General features: G+C 27.5%; 9 protein-coding genes across 9 annotated transcripts; 5 read left to right on the top strand and 4 right to left on the bottom strand.

Moving 5' to 3' along the window:
- Positions 1–79: 79 nt before the first annotated feature.
- T551_03060 (ESCRT-0 subunit protein VPS27) lies at positions 80–2,137 on the bottom strand (the record flags this gene model as incomplete). Its single annotated transcript, XM_018375323.1, has 7 exons — positions 80–648; positions 699–891; positions 935–1,423; positions 1,470–1,667; positions 1,716–1,814; positions 1,866–2,032; positions 2,116–2,137. The coding sequence occupies 7 exons, from the start codon at positions 2,135–2,137 to the stop codon at positions 80–82; spliced, it is 1,737 nt and encodes a 578-aa protein (XP_018228531.1).
- Positions 2,138–2,367: 230 nt separating this feature from the next.
- On the top strand, positions 2,368–5,884 carry T551_03059 (uncharacterized protein; the record flags this gene model as incomplete). The annotated part of the gene is made up of 14 exons (XM_018375322.1): positions 2,368–2,499; positions 2,549–2,636; positions 2,677–2,756; positions 2,798–3,118; positions 3,161–3,462; positions 3,504–3,995; positions 4,038–4,155; positions 4,202–4,619; positions 4,662–4,795; positions 4,840–5,232; positions 5,272–5,297; positions 5,340–5,614; positions 5,657–5,749; positions 5,844–5,884. The coding sequence occupies 14 exons, from the start codon at positions 2,368–2,370 to the stop codon at positions 5,882–5,884; spliced, it is 2,913 nt and encodes a 970-aa protein (XP_018228530.1).
- A 150-nt stretch (positions 5,885–6,034) lies between these two features.
- Positions 6,035–7,174, top strand: T551_03058 (uncharacterized protein; the record flags this gene model as incomplete). The annotated part of the gene is made up of 8 exons (XM_018375321.1): positions 6,035–6,072; positions 6,116–6,228; positions 6,271–6,277; positions 6,322–6,528; positions 6,573–6,636; positions 6,686–6,765; positions 6,808–6,939; positions 6,980–7,174. The coding sequence occupies exons 1-8, from the start codon at positions 6,043–6,045 to the stop codon at positions 7,172–7,174; spliced, it is 828 nt and encodes a 275-aa protein (XP_018228529.1). The 5' UTR covers positions 6,035–6,042.
- Positions 7,175–7,348: 174 nt separating this feature from the next.
- On the bottom strand, positions 7,349–8,588 carry T551_03057 (uncharacterized protein; the record flags this gene model as incomplete). Its single annotated transcript, XM_018375320.1, has 5 exons — positions 7,349–7,381; positions 7,424–7,623; positions 7,663–7,946; positions 7,990–8,381; positions 8,439–8,588. The coding sequence occupies 5 exons, from the start codon at positions 8,586–8,588 to the stop codon at positions 7,349–7,351; spliced, it is 1,059 nt and encodes a 352-aa protein (XP_018228528.1).
- Positions 8,589–8,761: 173 nt separating this feature from the next.
- On the bottom strand, positions 8,762–10,493 carry T551_03056 (uncharacterized protein; the record flags this gene model as incomplete). Its single annotated transcript, XM_018375319.1, has 8 exons — positions 8,762–9,549; positions 9,592–9,742; positions 9,794–9,899; positions 9,944–9,988; positions 10,036–10,114; positions 10,188–10,231; positions 10,288–10,362; positions 10,411–10,493. The coding sequence occupies 8 exons, from the start codon at positions 10,491–10,493 to the stop codon at positions 8,762–8,764; spliced, it is 1,371 nt and encodes a 456-aa protein (XP_018228527.1).
- A 282-nt stretch (positions 10,494–10,775) lies between these two features.
- T551_03055 (uncharacterized protein) lies at positions 10,776–11,324 on the top strand (the record flags this gene model as incomplete). Its single annotated transcript, XM_018375318.1, has 4 exons — positions 10,776–10,947; positions 10,992–11,086; positions 11,138–11,199; positions 11,246–11,324. 4 exons carry the CDS (start codon positions 10,776–10,778, stop codon positions 11,322–11,324), a joined length of 408 nt encoding a protein of 135 aa, XP_018228526.1.
- Positions 11,325–11,458: 134 nt separating this feature from the next.
- T551_03054 (uncharacterized protein) lies at positions 11,459–12,467 on the bottom strand (the record flags this gene model as incomplete). The annotated part of the gene is made up of 6 exons (XM_018375317.1): positions 11,459–11,506; positions 11,552–11,612; positions 11,657–11,950; positions 11,999–12,084; positions 12,283–12,395; positions 12,440–12,467. 6 exons carry the CDS (start codon positions 12,465–12,467, stop codon positions 11,459–11,461), a joined length of 630 nt encoding a protein of 209 aa, XP_018228525.1.
- A 197-nt stretch (positions 12,468–12,664) lies between these two features.
- T551_03053 (T-complex protein 1 subunit epsilon) lies at positions 12,665–14,900 on the top strand (the record flags this gene model as incomplete). The annotated part of the gene is made up of 13 exons (XM_018375316.1): positions 12,665–12,744; positions 12,798–12,815; positions 12,871–12,895; positions 12,952–13,012; positions 13,065–13,179; positions 13,226–13,275; positions 13,325–13,986; positions 14,033–14,218; positions 14,265–14,402; positions 14,448–14,631; positions 14,674–14,762; positions 14,807–14,816; positions 14,863–14,900. The coding sequence occupies 13 exons, from the start codon at positions 12,665–12,667 to the stop codon at positions 14,898–14,900; spliced, it is 1,656 nt and encodes a 551-aa protein (XP_018228524.1).
- A 488-nt stretch (positions 14,901–15,388) lies between these two features.
- On the top strand, positions 15,389–17,297 carry T551_03052 (phosphoenolpyruvate carboxykinase (ATP); the record flags this gene model as incomplete). Its single annotated transcript, XM_018375315.1, has 7 exons — positions 15,389–15,637; positions 15,685–15,735; positions 15,765–16,002; positions 16,047–16,134; positions 16,178–16,382; positions 16,427–17,141; positions 17,185–17,297. 7 exons carry the CDS (start codon positions 15,389–15,391, stop codon positions 17,295–17,297), a joined length of 1,659 nt encoding a protein of 552 aa, XP_018228523.1.
- Between the last annotated feature and the right edge of the window lie 163 nt (positions 17,298–17,460).

The raw sequence follows: 17,460 nt of genomic DNA, 5'->3' as shown, positions 1-17,460 counted from the left end.
ATACAATTAAAAATATATATAGATATATATATATATATATATATTAAGGAGCTAAAATTAATTTTTGGATATATCTACATTAGAGATCAATAAGGGATATCTGTTTTAAATGATCATTTTTATCCTGAGGAGTTTGCTGATAAAAAGATTGATTAGAATTATTATGAAGTAAATCATGCTCATTTTGAATGGCTATATATGAATCTTTAGTCTGAGTTGAAAAAGTGGGTTTGTTAAATGTGTCTTTTAGAAAAATCTCCGATGAAAGATTAGGTACAGTATTTGAGGTGACTGAAATGTTTTTTTTTAAGATAGAATTTTCTTGATCTTTATATGAATAAGTTCCTTTGGAATGTATAGAAGTATCTAATGATATAGGATCACCTGAAGTATATGAATTGTAAAAGGACTTGTCTGTTTTTAGTTGGTGATTTTTATGGTATGAATAATATTCTGAGGATGAAGGTTGAAAAGTAGTTGGTATTAATAAAGATGGATGTTGTGTTTCCTTATTACTTTGCAAAAATTCGGTTTTACACGTAGGAGAAATAGTATAACTAGAATAAACAGTTGATAAACGGTCTTCTAATAATTTATCATAATATTTCATAACTGTTGAAAGTTTAGAATGAATATCTATCAGTTTTTCTAAAAGAATAATCAAAACTTAATGATATAAAAACTAAAGGTTAATTTACCATATTTACTAATAGTATTCCCCAAAGAACGAATAAGTTTTGGTTTCAATTTTACAATAGAATCGTATAGTTCTTGAACTTGGTAATCTCTTAAGATTGATCCTAATGGTGCTGTTTGAAGTTTTCTAATCAGTATAGAAAATGTATTTATGTTGTCAATCTCAGATGTTGTAAGTTCATATTCAAATTTTAACTAAAGTTACATCAATATTAATGAATAAACAAAATAATATTACTTCAGTATTTGGGATAATTATTTTTTCCTGCATATTAAGATTTTTGGATTTTAATATTTCCATATCTTTCAAGCTTAAGGTAATTGCTTTTCTTAAGTCTTTGTCATCATCTGAAGATTCATTTTTATAATTTTTTGAAAATTCTTCTTGATGTTCAAATTCTGGTTCTTGGAATTTATTTTCTTTAGGAGGTATTTTTACAATACGTTTTAAATCTTTTTCATTATCCACATCTGTGGATTTAGAGTATTCTGTTTTTGAAGTGTTACTAGATGCTGTAGAAGCAATAGATGCTTGTGTTTTTTTAAAATAACAATTATCGCAAACTCTGGTTGGTTCAATAATACCCATATATAAAAGGGAACATGATTTTGATGAACACGATTGGCAAAAAACGCCTCCACAGTTGCGACAATGATGTTTTCTATTTTTAAAAGTAAATTTAACTCTACAAAGCATGCATATATTAGAATCGCACCATTCAGGAGGCTGTAGATTTTAGTTTGCTATATAAAAATAATGGATCTTTACTTACAGAGAAAGAATCGATAAAAGTAGATGTTAATGCCTCCTTAGGTGGAAAGTTATATCCTTGAGACCGAAGGTCTTCGTATACTGTACAGACATAACCTAGACTTTCTTTTTTTTCAAATAATGACACCCACATCTGAATAAGTTCTAATATCTTTGTTTTTATATCCATTTTAGCTACCAAATTCTGATCTGATGTATCCTAATAATAAATATGAATAAAAGATAATAGCAGATAGAAAAATTTAACATTTGCCTTCAATAACGACACCAAATAGTCCATAAACTCTCTAGACGATACTTCCAAGAGAAAATGATCTCCGCCATTCTTAACACACAAGTCTATCAGCTATATTCATTAATTTAACTTTGTTATGAACAAATCCCTATATTTTTATACTTTTAATACCAAAATTTGAACATTTGGATTCCGGTGACATATACGACGTTTAATACTCTTTATTGCATCTTTTGGATGCACTGATTTACTCCGAATCATATCACATATTTCAAGACAACTTGCAAGATCTTCTGTCCCTGCTGGTATATTTTCTGAGGTTGCTTTTTCTACAAAAAAGGTTAGAAAATGAAAATATATTAAGATAATATTTTGTATTTAAAATACATGCCTATAAGATCATCAAATGCACTATGTGTCCACCAACTTAACATTTTGTTAATATTTAAGACGTTGGGATCTCCGATGTTTTATCTTAGCGAGTTGTCATAGTAACACGTTTAAGAACTTACATTGACGAAGGTCCTCTGAGGATGTAATTAACTTAAATAATGACGATTAGCAAAATATTCTATTTTTAAAAGTTATAAAAGTATGAATTTTTTAAAAATATAGCTTTTATAGGAAAATATATTTTTCTGTTATTGAAGAATATGTAAAGAAAATGGTGATTGAGAAAGAACAAAAGATAGGAGATACTTTAGAAGCATTGAAAAAAAAAGCAGAAATTTTTGAAAAAGATACGAATTATCCAATAAAACTGTGGATATCTACAGCAAAAAAACTCCAAGATCAGGTTTTTTTATTGAATTGTCTTTTTTTATTTTAAGATAAGGTCTAATCAGTGGAAAAAGGCATATAAGTTTGAGACAGAAGGAAATCTCGAAATGGCATATGTAAATTATTTGAAAGGGTCTTCAATTGTTGTTGAAGGTAGATTTGTATATTTTATTGATATTTCTAAAAATAACAGTCATTCCTAATCATAAAGATTACACAACGTTTAAGAATCAAAGCGGACCTATTCTAAAGAAATATCATGAGCTTAAGAAAGTGAGTTTGAAAAAATTCTGTTTAATATATAAAAATTCTAGGAAACATCTTTGTCACTTTTTAAATGCCAGGAAATTTATCAGACTTTGAAAATGAGAGATATTGAGAAAAAACAGATATTAGACGAGTCAAACAATATAGCATATACAAAAGATACTTTTTCAGTGCCATATGATGAAACGAATTCTGATAAATTGACATGGAAAGAGTCTAGTTCTACTTTAAATCGTAACTTTTTCTTAAATAAAGAAACTGATTCTATAAAAAGTGATTCTTTCGAAATATCTGGTATTGAACATGTACAAAATGTAGACACTCCTAAAACACCTTTTAAATCATTGGATTGTGTTTCTTCTCCTAATGTAATCATTTCTAGTATATATATATAATAATAACAATAGTAGCTTTGTTTTGGCACTGTGAATTTATCATCATCTTTTAATATTAATAAAGAGATTAAAAGGTTTACATCAAATCAAGCATTGAGAAGTTTAAATGAAAAATTAGTTTTACCAGATCAAACAAATTTATCGTCATGGTTTTCTTTTATTGAACCAGAAACATTATATAAAAGTATTATTTGCAAAGATAATAAATCAGAAATTTTATTCTTAGATATCAGACCAAGAAATGAATTTAAAAAACTTAGGATTGCTTCTGAAAATGTAGTTTGCATTGAACCTATTATTTTAACCTTAGAAGAAAAGTAAGACTTATATTAAATAGTTTTATAACTAATTTATTTAGTATATCAGGTGATCAATTAGAAGATTCTTTAATTATTTCTCCATTATCTGAGCAAAAAATGTTTTCTGATAGGCATAAATTTGATCATGTTGTTTATTATGATTGGGATAGTAGAAATGATAATCTAAATGGAAATATTTTTCAAAAAGAAAAAGCGCGTATATTATATAATTTAAACAATGCTATATTTAATTTTGGAAGATTTAAAAAGCCATTAAAACATGCACCTGTTTTACTTTCTGGAGGTCTTAAAGCATGGATTAGTTTTATAAAAAAGAACGATCTTTTCAGTGATTTTATAAAAGGTACTGACATTGATAACAAAGAATCTTTAGGAAAAAATCTATTATCTTTTGAGCAAAAATCGAACCAATTGTCTATAAAACCAAATATTGATTATTCTAAATTATATATATCATCTGTAGAACATTCTTTATACATTAGTCAACCAGAATCTGAAAAGAAATATATAGATACTCCGCAGAAAATGATGTAAAAATATTTTTTTCCAGTATATACTAATTTTCCTTGTAGAATGTCTATGAATGAATTTGAGTCATTATTTAAAAATAATACAAATCAAACAAATAAAACAAAAGATGTTCCAATTACATTAAATAGTAATCTACAATCAGAATTTCGTATGGAATGTGTAATTATTATGTTAATTACAATTTTTGTATTAACTTATATTTTAGTCTTCACAGAATAGCTTGTCTCAGCAATTAAAGTCTACACCTTGTTTTGAAACAAAAAATAATTATAATACTTTAGGATCATATAATGATTTAAATACATTTAAATCATTGTTTCAGGAAATAACACCAAGTAACTCTAACAATTTTCTTAAAAAAAATATTCCATCTAATAATCCTTTTTGTGAATTTACAAAAGTCAAAAATGATAACTGTAGATTTAAAGAACTTATATTATCTAATATGAATACTATTAACTTAAGAACTCAAAATATTATATCTCAAAACTATAATACAGAACAGTTTCGTGTTTGTGAGACCATAGGGACTACAGGATTAACAAATTTGGGAAATACATGTTATATGAATGCTATTATCCAATGTTTAAGCAATACTATTCCTTTCGCGAGATATTATAGAGGTATATTTTTTATAGCATTTTTGTTTCTAACACATTTATTAGATGGAAGTTATAAAAAACACATTAATTTTGATAATCCTTTAGGATATAAAGGGGAACTTGCTCAAACATTTGCACAATTAATTTCATATCTTTGGGATAATGAACATACATATGTATCGCCACTTTTTTTTAAGGTTAAAATGTTTCTTTTGTATTTTACTGTTTTTAATCTAAAAAGAATGTTATTGGACGTCTTAAAGAGCAATTTCGGAATAATGACCAGCAGGACTCTCAGGAATTTTTAGCTTTTCTTTTAGATGGTCTTCATGAAGAATTAAATACTGCAGCTGGACGATTAAAACCAAGAGAATTGACCGTAGAAGAAAAGTTGAAAATAGAAAGTATGCCGGATCAAATTGCTTCAAACATAGAGTGGCAAAGATATACTCATTTAAATAATAGCATTGTAGTTTCTCTTTTTCAAGGACAATTACAAAGCAGATTAAAATGTTTAACATGCAGTTTCCAGTCTACTACATATAATCCTTTTACATATCTTTCATTGCCAATACCTTTTACACAGGCTAAAACTTCAACGTTATATGAATGCCTTCAATTTTTTGTCCAAAAAGTAAATTAAAGTACTGATTCTTTATGCTAATTATAGTAGGAATATCTTAAAGATAAAGAACAATGGTAGTTGATTTTTTAAATAAAAATATTTTTAAAATGTTTTAGGTATTGTTCAAAATGCAAAAAACCAAGAGATGCTACTAAAACTTTAACTATATCTAAAATTCCAGAAATACTTTTGATTCATCTTAAAAGATTTCGAACATGTGGGCATTGGAAGGATAAAATTGATACTAAAGTTGATTTTTTAATTAATAATCTTGATCTTACCGATTTTTTACTTAAGAGTGAACTTTTTACAGATTCATCTAATCATGAAAAATATCTTTATCATTTATATGCTGTTACAAATCATTATGGGAATTTAGATGGGGGTCACTGTAAGAAGACTTTTTTAATACTTCTATCTTATTTATTTGCAGATACTGCTGTTATAAAAAATGGTTTTACGAATTCCTGGAATTTATTTGATGATCGTCGAGTTGTTTTTTGTAATGAAAGTGATGTTGTTGTAAGTATTTACAATTTTAAAGTAAACATATTCATTTTTTAGTCATCTGCTGCTTATATTTTATTTTACATTAGAAATAATATTATTTAATTTACAAGTTAACTTTCCATTAAGTCAACAATATATTGAGAATTACTGAAATTATAGCCTTAACGATTAAGTTATAATATATTTTTTCATCAGATTTTGAATTGTTCAGCATATTTGATGTGCCCGAATCTATCATGATCATCGAAAATCATTATCAACTGACATCAATTGATTTTACTAAGGTTTTTGTGTTCTTTAGATCAAAAAATGGCTGCAGAACAAAGAAAGCTTTTAGAAGTAGTTTTAATTTACTTTTTATATATTTCTAACTTTTTTTTAGCAATTAATGGGTTCAGATATTATGGGTTCCTCTCATCAACAATCTATGTCTTTTACAAGCCCAAAAGTTTGTAGAAGCTTTCTTTGTGGAGATTGTCCTCATGATATGTTTACGTATGTTTTTATATATTATTGAATTGTATTTAATTTTATTAGAAATACAGTATTTTTCTCTTTTCGAACTATATGATGAATGACTTCTTATAGAAAATGGATTTAGGACCTTGTGCTAAAATACATTCTGATAAGTTGAAGGCGGATTACCAGAAAGCACGTTTAAAGAAGGATTATGGTTTCGAATATGATTATTTAAGGGATCTTAATAAATACATTGATGAATGTAACCGTCGTATTGAATCTGCGCAGAAGAGATTAGAAAAAACACCTGAAGAGATGGCAAAAGCAAGTCAGCTTGTATTCTTTGAGTTCTAGACATGCTTTTATCTAAGTTTTTATAGACTAGAGATATGGCAGAGTTTGAAAAAATTATTGATACTGCTTTAGAAGAGGTCCAAGTTTTAGGTATTTAAATTTGTATCTTTACTGCAGAATTTTCTTATTTTTTATTTAGGTGAGCAAGGTGAAGTTATGCGTGCAGTAGAAGAATATTATAAAGTTGAAAAGTACAAAATTGATCGGCTCGAGCGTGAAGTATGTTTTTAATATAAAAAGTATTTATTAATTGTTTTAAAGAAAGAGCTAAAATCGATTTCTACCAACAGTGGATCATTAGGACATCAAAAACTTCAAGTTTGCGATGTTTGTGGAGCATATTTATCACGATTAGATAATGATAGACGATTAGCAGATCATTTTGGAGGAAAAGTGAGTAAACTAGCCTTTTTGAAGAGTTCTAATGAAGTAGCTTCATATGGGATATAGTAAAATGAGGAATCTTGTTGTTGAATTGAAGAAAGAACTGGATTCTAAAAGATATAATGAAAGTATTCATAACTCATCTGATCTGGAACAAAACGGACAAAGCTATAGTTCAAGGGCTAGCAAGGGAAGAAGCCGAAACCATAAAAAAAGTGGCTTTGATGATAAATATCGTAGTTAATGCATTTTCAAAATAGTTGACAATTTAAATTTAATGTTTAAAACAAATTTAGCAGCGTTATAGTTAAAATATGTAAATATTTAAAAAAGTATACCAAAGCATTAATTATTTTAAAATAAATTATATAAAAACAAGATAATTTTTTAGCATTGATCTTAATATAAAAATTGTATTTTATTCCCAAGCATCATAGTTGTCTTCATTGTTCTTTTATTTAGTCAGTATTTATAAAAAAAGATGTGTACAAACTTTATTATCTGTTTCTAATATTGTTTTATTATTAAAGTATTTTGTATCTTCTTGTTTAAAAGTATCAGTGTCATTTGTATTTAATTCTTTTTCCAATGTAAGTTTTGATAAAGGTTTTAAAATAGACAGCTTTTCTTCATTATTATAATCATCGTCTTCATCCCATTTCAAAATTTCATTATCTTTTATATCTGTGTTTTCTATTGCTTAATCAATGTTATTTTTTAAAATAATAGTACCTAAAAGTTTTTTTCTTTTATCTTCTTCTATTTCTAATTTTTGACGTAACCAAAAATATTTTTTCCAAAAATCTTCATATGATAGCTCATTTTGGATCATTTCTTCCATTGAGATTTTCAAATCTGGATAAGTTTCAAGTAATTTTTCAATATCTTGTATTTTTTGAGAAATAAAAAATTTTTGATCCCATTCTTTAAATTCTTCCGTAGAATCAGAAATGTTATTCATTATATCTTTTATTTCAGAATGCAATAAATGTAGTGCATAATCTTTTCTGTTTAAACTTGAAAAAAATTAAAGATATGGTAATCTTATATAAAACTTACTAAATCTCCCTTTTTTTATGAAAAGGCTTCTTTTCATATGGTTCAATATTTCTTTCTGAAATATCTGTATTCGGAGGTGTTATTTCAATGATTTCTTTAAGAAAATCCCCAATATGTATTCCTAATTTATTTAAATATGTCTCTGTTTGACGGATACTCTTTAAAGGATTATTTTGATTAAATAAAGTGCTATTTTTCAAACTATAGAAAATATTTTCATCTTTTTTTTCTTCATTTATGTCTATATTCTTTTTATTTTCTGAACTTTCTTTTGTTTTTTCATCAAAAATATTATTTGAAGAAATAACTTCTTTAAGATCATTAATTTCTTTAGATAAAAAATTGCTGAACATATAAATATCCTTTTTAGCATTTGAAATAACTGATTCACTCTAATATATTTAAAAATCTTTATTTAAATTTATTTTTTTGGTATAATTAAAATTTACCTGTTTCTTCACACTGTCTATTAAAGTAGTAAATTGATTCCATGAAAACGGCTGTGAAAGAATATCAATATCTTTAGACAACCCATATTCTTGTTTCTCGGTTGCAGAAATATCTGCATTATCTGCTCCTTCAGTATCTTTAAAGGACATAATTTATTAATAAAAATAAATATTAGAATAGATAATTTGTTAAAAAATGTATTTATAATATATTTATACATGAAAATGTATCTTTGCTTTTCATTTATAATTAAAATTATGTTTTAACGTACAAATAAAATTATCTTAGGCTTCAATTTAAAGAATTTTTAATTATAAATATTTTATTTCCATACGTCAGTAGTAGAAATGATAGAACTATCATAAAAAAGGCTATTCTTATCGTTTATATCTTGGTTATGAAGTGCTGTTATTTGGTAATCATTAAAATTATTATTTGTTTCCTTCGGTTTATCTGTTGACCATGGAGAAGTATGCAATGATAAAGTATCAGAAGTATTAAGTATGAGCGAGGGTGATTGAAAATCACTGAATGCTAATGAATCATTTTCCCATTGTTTAATAGAAAAATCTGGAACAGAATCTTGAAGGATTTTTGATGGTTCTGTTATATTTTCCTTGGATATATTTTCTGATTTTAAAGCACAATTACTTGACGATATACTTCCGCTAGACTCTGATACATGGTTATGAATTACTTCCGATGTTTTATTTTTGGATGCAGATGTGTTAAAAGATGTGAAGACAGGTGATAATTTTTGTGTATTGAGTAAATAGGATACAGAAGGGTTCGAAAAACTGTAAGATTCAGAAGTATTTAATACTTCTTTCTTTTCAGAAAACTCTAGGCCTTTAAGGTCTTCAGAAATATCTTTTAAAGAGTTAGAAAGCTTCAATTCATGTTTAGATGTTTTCCAAGTTTCGTGTAAAGATGGTTCTACTGTAGAATGATTTGTTGAACTATTTGACTGAAGTGAAGGTGCAGTTGAATAAAGAGACAAAATGGATGCTTTAAGATCAACTTCTGAAGTTTTTGCTTGAGTTCCTGGTATTGATAGATCTAATTTCGAAATATTAATACAGTTTTTTAAATTTGATTCAGAAAGAGTATCTTTCGACGTAAAAGAATTCTGTTAAAAAGATAAGTTTTAACCATAACACAATAAAATACTTTCTTTTTCTGGAAAACAAAATAAATTATTAGATGCAGAGTCTTTTGTAAGTGTTTGAGATGTTAAATTGTTAAATGTGGTAGATAAATTTTGTTTTTTTTCCAAAATTCTATTATTTAAAATATTATAGAACTATACATTGTTTTTAAAAATTTGCAATAATAATTTATAGCAAAAACTTACAATTTCACTATCAGCATTTTTATCCAAAGTAGAAGGATCTGGTATTGGTCCATCCATAACCCATCTTTTTGACTCATATTTAGTACGAATATAGTTCTCAATCTTACTAAAACTAATATCAGAGATAAAAATAGGAACAAAAGATTCAACTTTTCGGAAGGAATATGACCTGGAATTAGTTTTGCTTCCCAGTACCTAAAATAAAATAAATAACCCATTTCTTGAAAAACATATAACAATACTTGTTTGCCCGAGTATTTCCCCACCGAACCATATTTTCTAACTGCTCGTCTGTCCATGCATCTAGGTCAACCGATTTAACTATAAACATATATTTAATCATCAAATAATCGGAAAAAATTGGGATAAATGTTGATATTTAGGATGATCATACCTCGACTAATATGTGTTCCCATACTCCGATGCACACCTGAACATCTGATTACTATTAGTTGTTGTTCGTTGAGAACATATCAAATTGTTATTTTTTGTACCGAATACACAAAAATACCCCTAAAGACCAACTTGCCCATCTCGGATGATCATTACGTTTGCAATCTGAGCAGTATCTAATATGTTATTAGCTTTTTATTTGTTTTTTCTTCTCAAAATCTTACTTATTTCCCGGAAGTTTCAAAAGTGCTTTTAAGATTTCTCCATTAAATTCTGCCTTTTCTTTGCTTAAAGAAGAACGTGTCATCAATATAAGTTAAATATTTTTCAATTCTAAGCCTAAATACACTATTGATATTGTTTAATTTAGAGTTTTGTTTGAATCCAAGTTGCGATACGGTTGCTGGTTTTTCCGGGTAAGACGGACAATTCAGTTGAGTAAAATTCTAATATTTTACGAAAAAAAAACAAGCAAAATTTAAGAAATAATAACAACCAGATTAATTATTTGAGTTGACAATTTTTGTTTGTTTCTTGTTTTTTTTTCTGTATAAAATCAATAAATAAGCATAATTATAATTTGAATAAAATGGAAGTAAAAAATATTGATATTGATTCGTTGCAGAAAATAGATGTTTCAGAAGTTGCTAAACATGCTAGTCGGAATGATCTGTATATGGTTATTCATAAGATGGTATATGATATTAGTCGATTTATAAGTGAGCATCCAGGTGGAGAAGAAGTATTACTTGATCTTGCAGGTTTTATATTTTTTCTGATTTACCGTATTTCCTAACAAGCTTAGGTCAAGATGCCACTGATGCTTTTGAAGATGTTGGACATTCAGATGAGGCCAGGGATATTTTAAAAAATTTTCTTGTAGGAAAACTAGAAGGAGTGGTAAATGATTGCTTTTTCTAGGATAAAAATAAGAAATATTGATCTTTCTAGATTGAACAACCTGGATTTACAGTAAATTCGCATACATTCGAGAGTAAAAACAGTTTTAGCTCGTATAATATTGTTATAAATTGATTAGTGTTCTAATGATTTAAATAGGAAGATATATCTTGGAGCAGTTATTGTTGCACTTTTAGCACTTGCAATATATGTGTCTGTCTCTAAAGCATTTATATGATTCATATTTTCTGAAAATTCAAAACCTAAAAATCATGTAATTTATAGAAATATTGTTCATCACGTTAATCATAGATATATACATTTTCTTAAGGTATTAAATGTATAATTATGTAAGGTTTTTATTTTTTATTTTTATGCAACGTCTCGAAAAACAAGATGATTTTCGTAGAAATGAAGCATCTAAGTCTGTATTAAAAATGTATATATATATTTCTAACTATTTACCTTCAATGGGCATTTTTGGTATATTAGTAAACTATCATGAACAGATTTTTCGCCATGAATCCTAAATTATATTAGTTTTGTTATTAAAAGTTGTAAAACGCGTACCAATTCACATATACAAGCAGTTTTCCAGATGCATCTCTTTCAATGGTATCAACTGATTCAATTTGGTCCTCCCAAGATGATAGATGCATAGGTGGTTTCCATGTTTCTGTTGAAACACTTGTAGATAATTCTTTAGGTTTGATAGTTGATTTCCGATGTTTTATTTCATATTCTGTATCTGTATTTTTATGCAATTGAACTGATTTCCGTTTACGACCAACAGCTGATTTTTCTGAAAGAGATGGACGGCCACCAACACTTTCCCAATATTGCTCAATAAGATCTTTACACCCTCTTTTTTATTTTAGTATGTTTTCATTAAAATAAAGGTTTTAATCATACTCGCACGATGTCTCATCTTCCCATGTATTATCTTCTAACTCATCATAGTCCTTCCATTTAATAAGATACTCCCAGCCTGTTCGTTTCTACGGTCTTTTAGTAACTTATGGAATACCATTTAAGACACAAAAAAGCATATTTCAAAAATTTTTCCTCCTATTTTAAAAATAAACACATGTTTTTCTCTTATCTTATTCTTTTTTTAGTATTTTGCATAGATTGGTCTGTTTATTTTGTAATAATGCCAGAGAACATTTGTGCCTTAGAAACATAAAAAAACTCACTGAATTCATACGATGATCCAATATTTTTTCAACTGCGTATATTTCATCTTCATTTTCACTCTCTACACTTGTTTTTTCATCTGTATTATTTTCTTCTACTGTTTCTTCGATATCTAGCTCTTTATATTAGTTTTTTTTGTTAGATTTTTAAACATACCTTCTTTCTTATGGGTTTTTTGCCTCATTGCTGTTATTTTTTCTTTTTTTACGCTTTGAATGTTTTGCTTTTTTCCTTATAAAAATATCCACATTTCTTGGACGTCCGATAATCACCGTGCTATTCGAGAATTTTAATGTTTTAAACTACTTATATAAATCAACTTTATTTAAACTAGTGTAAGGCGAGAAAACTGCTTAAAAGCCTTTTAAACCCTTTAAAACAATGGGTAACATGATGATTGATATGAAAAATGCTGTTGTTGCTCGAGATGAGCAAGGAAATCCATTTATTATTGTTAAAGAGTAAGTTTTGGAAAAAATGAATAAAAGATATATACGTTAACCAAATATGCAAGTCAGGATAACAAAAAGCGGTAAAATGATTCTTTATTTCTTTTTTAGCTATTCTGATTAGAATTGTTGTGTTAGATTGACTGGGATTGAAGCTATTAAGGTAATTTTATAGTTTTTATTATTTGAATAATATTTGGATATTGATAAATGTTTTAGTCTCATATTTTGGCAGCAAAAGCTGTTTCAAATATTTTAAAATCATCTCTTGGACCACGTGGTACAGAAATAAATGACAGGATTTAGAGAGATGTTAGTTGACTTGATTTTAGGGTTGGATAAAATTATGGTATCTTCTGATGGAGATGTCACCATAACCAATGATGGTGCAACTATTCTGAGTCAAATGGAAGTAGAAAACCAGATTGCTAAACTTTTAGTTGAGCTGTATATTTTTCTATTTTAAAAATAAGATATTTAATTATTGAAATAGATCAAAATCACAAGACGAAGAGATTGGGGATGGTACCACGGGTGTTGTAGGTAAGAAGTATTTTTTGGTATACTAGGATTATTTTATACTAATTGTTAGTGCTTGCTGGTGCATTGTTAGAATATGCGGAGGAATTAATTGATAAAGGAATCCATCCGATCAAAATAGCAGATGGTTATGATCAAGCATGCAAGATTGCAGTTCAGCACCTTGATTCTATTTCAGAAGTTGTAGAATTTTCTAAAACAGATACGATTAATCTTTTTAAAGCTACCAAAACATCTCTTGGAAGTAAAATTGTCTCTAAAGCACATGACAAATTTTCTCAGATTGCCGTTGAAGCAATTATGTCAGTAGCGGATTTGGAAAGAAAAGATGTTAATTTTGAACTTATAAAAGTTGATGGAAAAGTAGGAGGTGCATTGGAAGATACAGTTTTGGTAAAAGGAGTGGTTGTCGATAAGGATATGTCTCATCCTCAAATGCCTCGTTCTGTAAGTAATGCAAAGATAGCTATCCTTACATGTCCATTTGAGCCACCTAAACCTAAAACGAAACATAAACTTGACATTACAAATGTAGATGAATTTAAAAAACTTCAGGCTTATGAGAAAGAAAAATTTGAGGAAATGGTTAAAAAAATTAAAGATGTTGGCGCAAATCTCGTTATATGTCAATGGGGTTTTGATGATGAAGCAAATCATCTTTTATTTCAAAATAAGCTTCCTGCTGTACGCTGGGTAGGTGGGCCAGAAATAGAGGTTTGTAGAATTCTATAAAGTTTAAAATGATATTCATAAAATTTAGTTAATTGCGGTCGCTACGAACGGACGTATCATTCCAAGGTTTGAAGATTTAGCACCAGAAAAGCTTGGTACAGCTGGTATTGTACGAGAATTATCTTTTGGAACAACTCGTGATAAAATGTTGGTTATTGAAGATTGTGCAAATACAAGAGCGGTTACAATTTTTGTTCGAGGGAGTAATAAAATGGTATGTTTATTATAGGAATTATATTTATTTAAACTATTAAAAACAGATTATTGAAGAAGCTAAACGTGCTATACATGATGCTCTTTGCGTTGTACGAAATCTAGTGAAAGATAATCGAATAGTTTATGGAGGAGGATCTGCTGAGATATCTTGTTCTATTGCTGTCGCTGAATCTGCTGATAAAGTATCTATTTTATTTTATTTTTTATATATTGAGTTTTATAATTAGGCGCCTGGAATCGAGCAATATGCTATGAGAGCATTTGCAAACGCTTTAGATGTAATTCCAATGGCTCTTGCTGAAAATTCTGGTCTTTCGTCAATTGAAACATTAACAAACGTTAAATCAAAGCAAATAAAACATTCCAAGTCTTCGTTTGGAATTGATTGCATGCAAAATAATAATGATGGTCGTATTTTTATTTTTAATAGTCCCTTTTTAATATATATAATAGATATGAAAGAGTTGTTTGTCATTGATCCATTACTTACTAAGCGTCAACAATTATTATTAGCTACACAAATGTGTAGGATGGTGCTCAAGGTATTTTTTTTTCATTTTATTAAATGTTTCTTATATTTTTGCAGGTGAATGATGGTAAATATTTCTGTTTTGTTTTATTAAGAATTAATTTATTAAACAGTAATCATTTCTGGTTCTGAAAATGATGAATATAATTAATTATTTTAAATAAATATTTAGGAAACATATTTATTATTTTATATGTTTACTGTAATTATTAATAAAATATATATTAACTATATATTTTTTACATCATATTAAAAAATGTAATTTTTTAGAATTTTGGAAAATTTTCATTTATTTTTAGTTTATTGTTATATTTATGGAGTTTATTCTTATTTTTATGTAAATTGAGTTCTTGAACAGTTATTATTACATATTTTTATATATAATTTTTTACATATGTATTTATTGATATTCTTTTTTATCTTTTCTAAAGTTATTTGGATGTGTAACTTTTTAACTCTTAAAAATTATTGAAGTTTTATTTAATTTTAAAAAAAAAACAAATTTGAAAAAATTAAAAACCATTTATTTCTATAAAAATAGTATATTTTAAGTATTTTGATGAAAAATTGCTAATAATATCTATAAACAGGTTTTATTTTACAAATATCAAGTGAAAATTCAGTGGTTTTATAAATAAAATGAAGTCTTCTAGGGGAAGCTTAGATATAGAAAAAGAGCTAATGTTAACAGCTCATATCGATTATAATAGAGTTTCTATTCAATATAACCCTTCTGTTGCATCTCTTTATGAAGATGCATTACTTTATGAGCATGGTTCTGCAATTACATCTACAGGAGCATTGGCAGCATTTTCAGGTGAAAAAACAGGAAGATCTCCCAAAGATAAACGCATTGTTAATAATCCTGAGTCTTGTGAAAAAGTTTGGGTATGTTTTTTATCTTCATATTGTATTTTTTATTGAATTTCTTTTAGTGGGGACCTGTAAACTCAAAGGCAAATATACCTCGGATTAAAGAGTACATAGTAGATGGAAATCTAATCAATTAATGTAGATGTCACATTCTGTATGGTTAATTAATCGTGAAAGAGCTATTGATTATTTGAATACACAAAAACGAATTTATGTTTTTGATGGATATGCTGGAGCAGATGAAAAATATCGTATTAAAGTTCGTGTGATATCTTCTCGTGCTTATCATTGTTTGTTTATGATGAATATGTTAATTCGTCCTTCAAACAATGATGTTTGTTCTCAAAAACCGGATTTTGTTATTTATAATGCAGGTTCATGTATAAAACAACTTATTTAAATGTGTTTTTTTAATAATAGAAAGTTCCTGCAAATCGTTATACAGTTGGAATGACGTCTCGTACATCAGTAGCTATTAATTTGGAGGATCGAGAGATGATTATTCTTGGAACGTAGTTAACACATTGATTTTTTTGTTAATCTCATATAATTTAGTGAATATGCTGGAGAAATGAAGAAAGGTATACTCACATTTATGTTTTATCTTCAGCCAGTTTTATATAATGTTTTAACACTTCATTCATCGGCTAATGAAGGAAAAAATGGTGATGTTTCTCTTTTTTTCGGTTTGTCTGGGACAGGAAAAACAACTTTATCAGCTGATCCCGAACGTTACCTTATTGGGGATGATGAGCATTGTGTAAAATCTTTTTGTTTAATTAATTTGTTTATAATATACATTAGTGGTCAGATACAGGTGTTTTTAATATTGAAGGAGGGTGTTATGCAAAATGTGTTGATTTATCTCAAGAAAAAGAACCTGAAATCTTTAATGCCATTCGTTTTGGCGCAATTCTTGAAAATGTGATTTTTGATCCAGTAACACGAGTGGTTAATTACAGTGATATTTCTATTACAGAAAATACACGTTGTGCATATCCTATTGAATACATTCCTAATGCGAAAATTCCAAGTTTAACGAATAAACATCCAAAAAACATTATTTTATTAACATGTGATGCTAATGCTATTTTGCCGCCTGTTTCTAAGCTTACAAGCGATCAAGTTATATATAATTTTATTAGCGGTTATACTAGTAAAATGACAGGAACTGAAGACGGTGTAACAGAGCCTCAGCCAGCATTTTCTGCATGCTATGGAGAGCCGTTTCTCGTTCTTCATCCTATTGAATATGCTGTAATGTTATCTGAAAAAATGAAAAAACATAATTCTGATGCTTGGCTTATTAATACTGGTTGGATTGGCCAAAGTTTTTTGAAAGGTGGCAAACGTTGCCCACTTAAATATACTAGAATCATTTTGGATACAATTCATTCTGGTCAATTGGCAAAAGCTGAGTATCAAACTTTTCCTGTTTTTAATTTTCAAATTCCAAAATATATTGAAGGTATTCCTTCAGAAATTCTTAACCCTTTGGAAAGTTGGAATGGCACTAAAGGTAAAATTTTTTGCTTTTAAATTTTTATTTATATTTTGTTTAGAAGAATTTTATAAAAATCTTCATAAATTAGCGTATCTTTTTATAGAAAATTTTGAAAAATATAAAGATATGGCTACACAGAATATTTTAGATGCTGGACCAATTATACAATAATTTTTTATATTTTTTATTTTATATTTTCTATATAAAATACAATTATATAAAATATAGTTTTTTAATATTTTAAATTTTTTCCGTTTATTTTTAAAATGTTCTAAAACAGTGTTTGTAAATGTAGTTGTATTTAGAATTCCACTATCCCCATATAAAGATTTAT

The sequence above is a fragment of the Pneumocystis jirovecii genome (genome assembly GCF_001477535.1).
Source record: "Pneumocystis jirovecii RU7 chromosome Unknown supercont1.14, whole genome shotgun sequence".
NCBI classification, from domain to species: Eukaryota; Fungi; Ascomycota; class Pneumocystomycetes; order Pneumocystales; family Pneumocystaceae; genus Pneumocystis; species Pneumocystis jirovecii.
The sequence above is the reverse complement of the archived record's forward strand: the minus strand, read 5'-3'. Positions and strand labels throughout refer to the sequence as shown.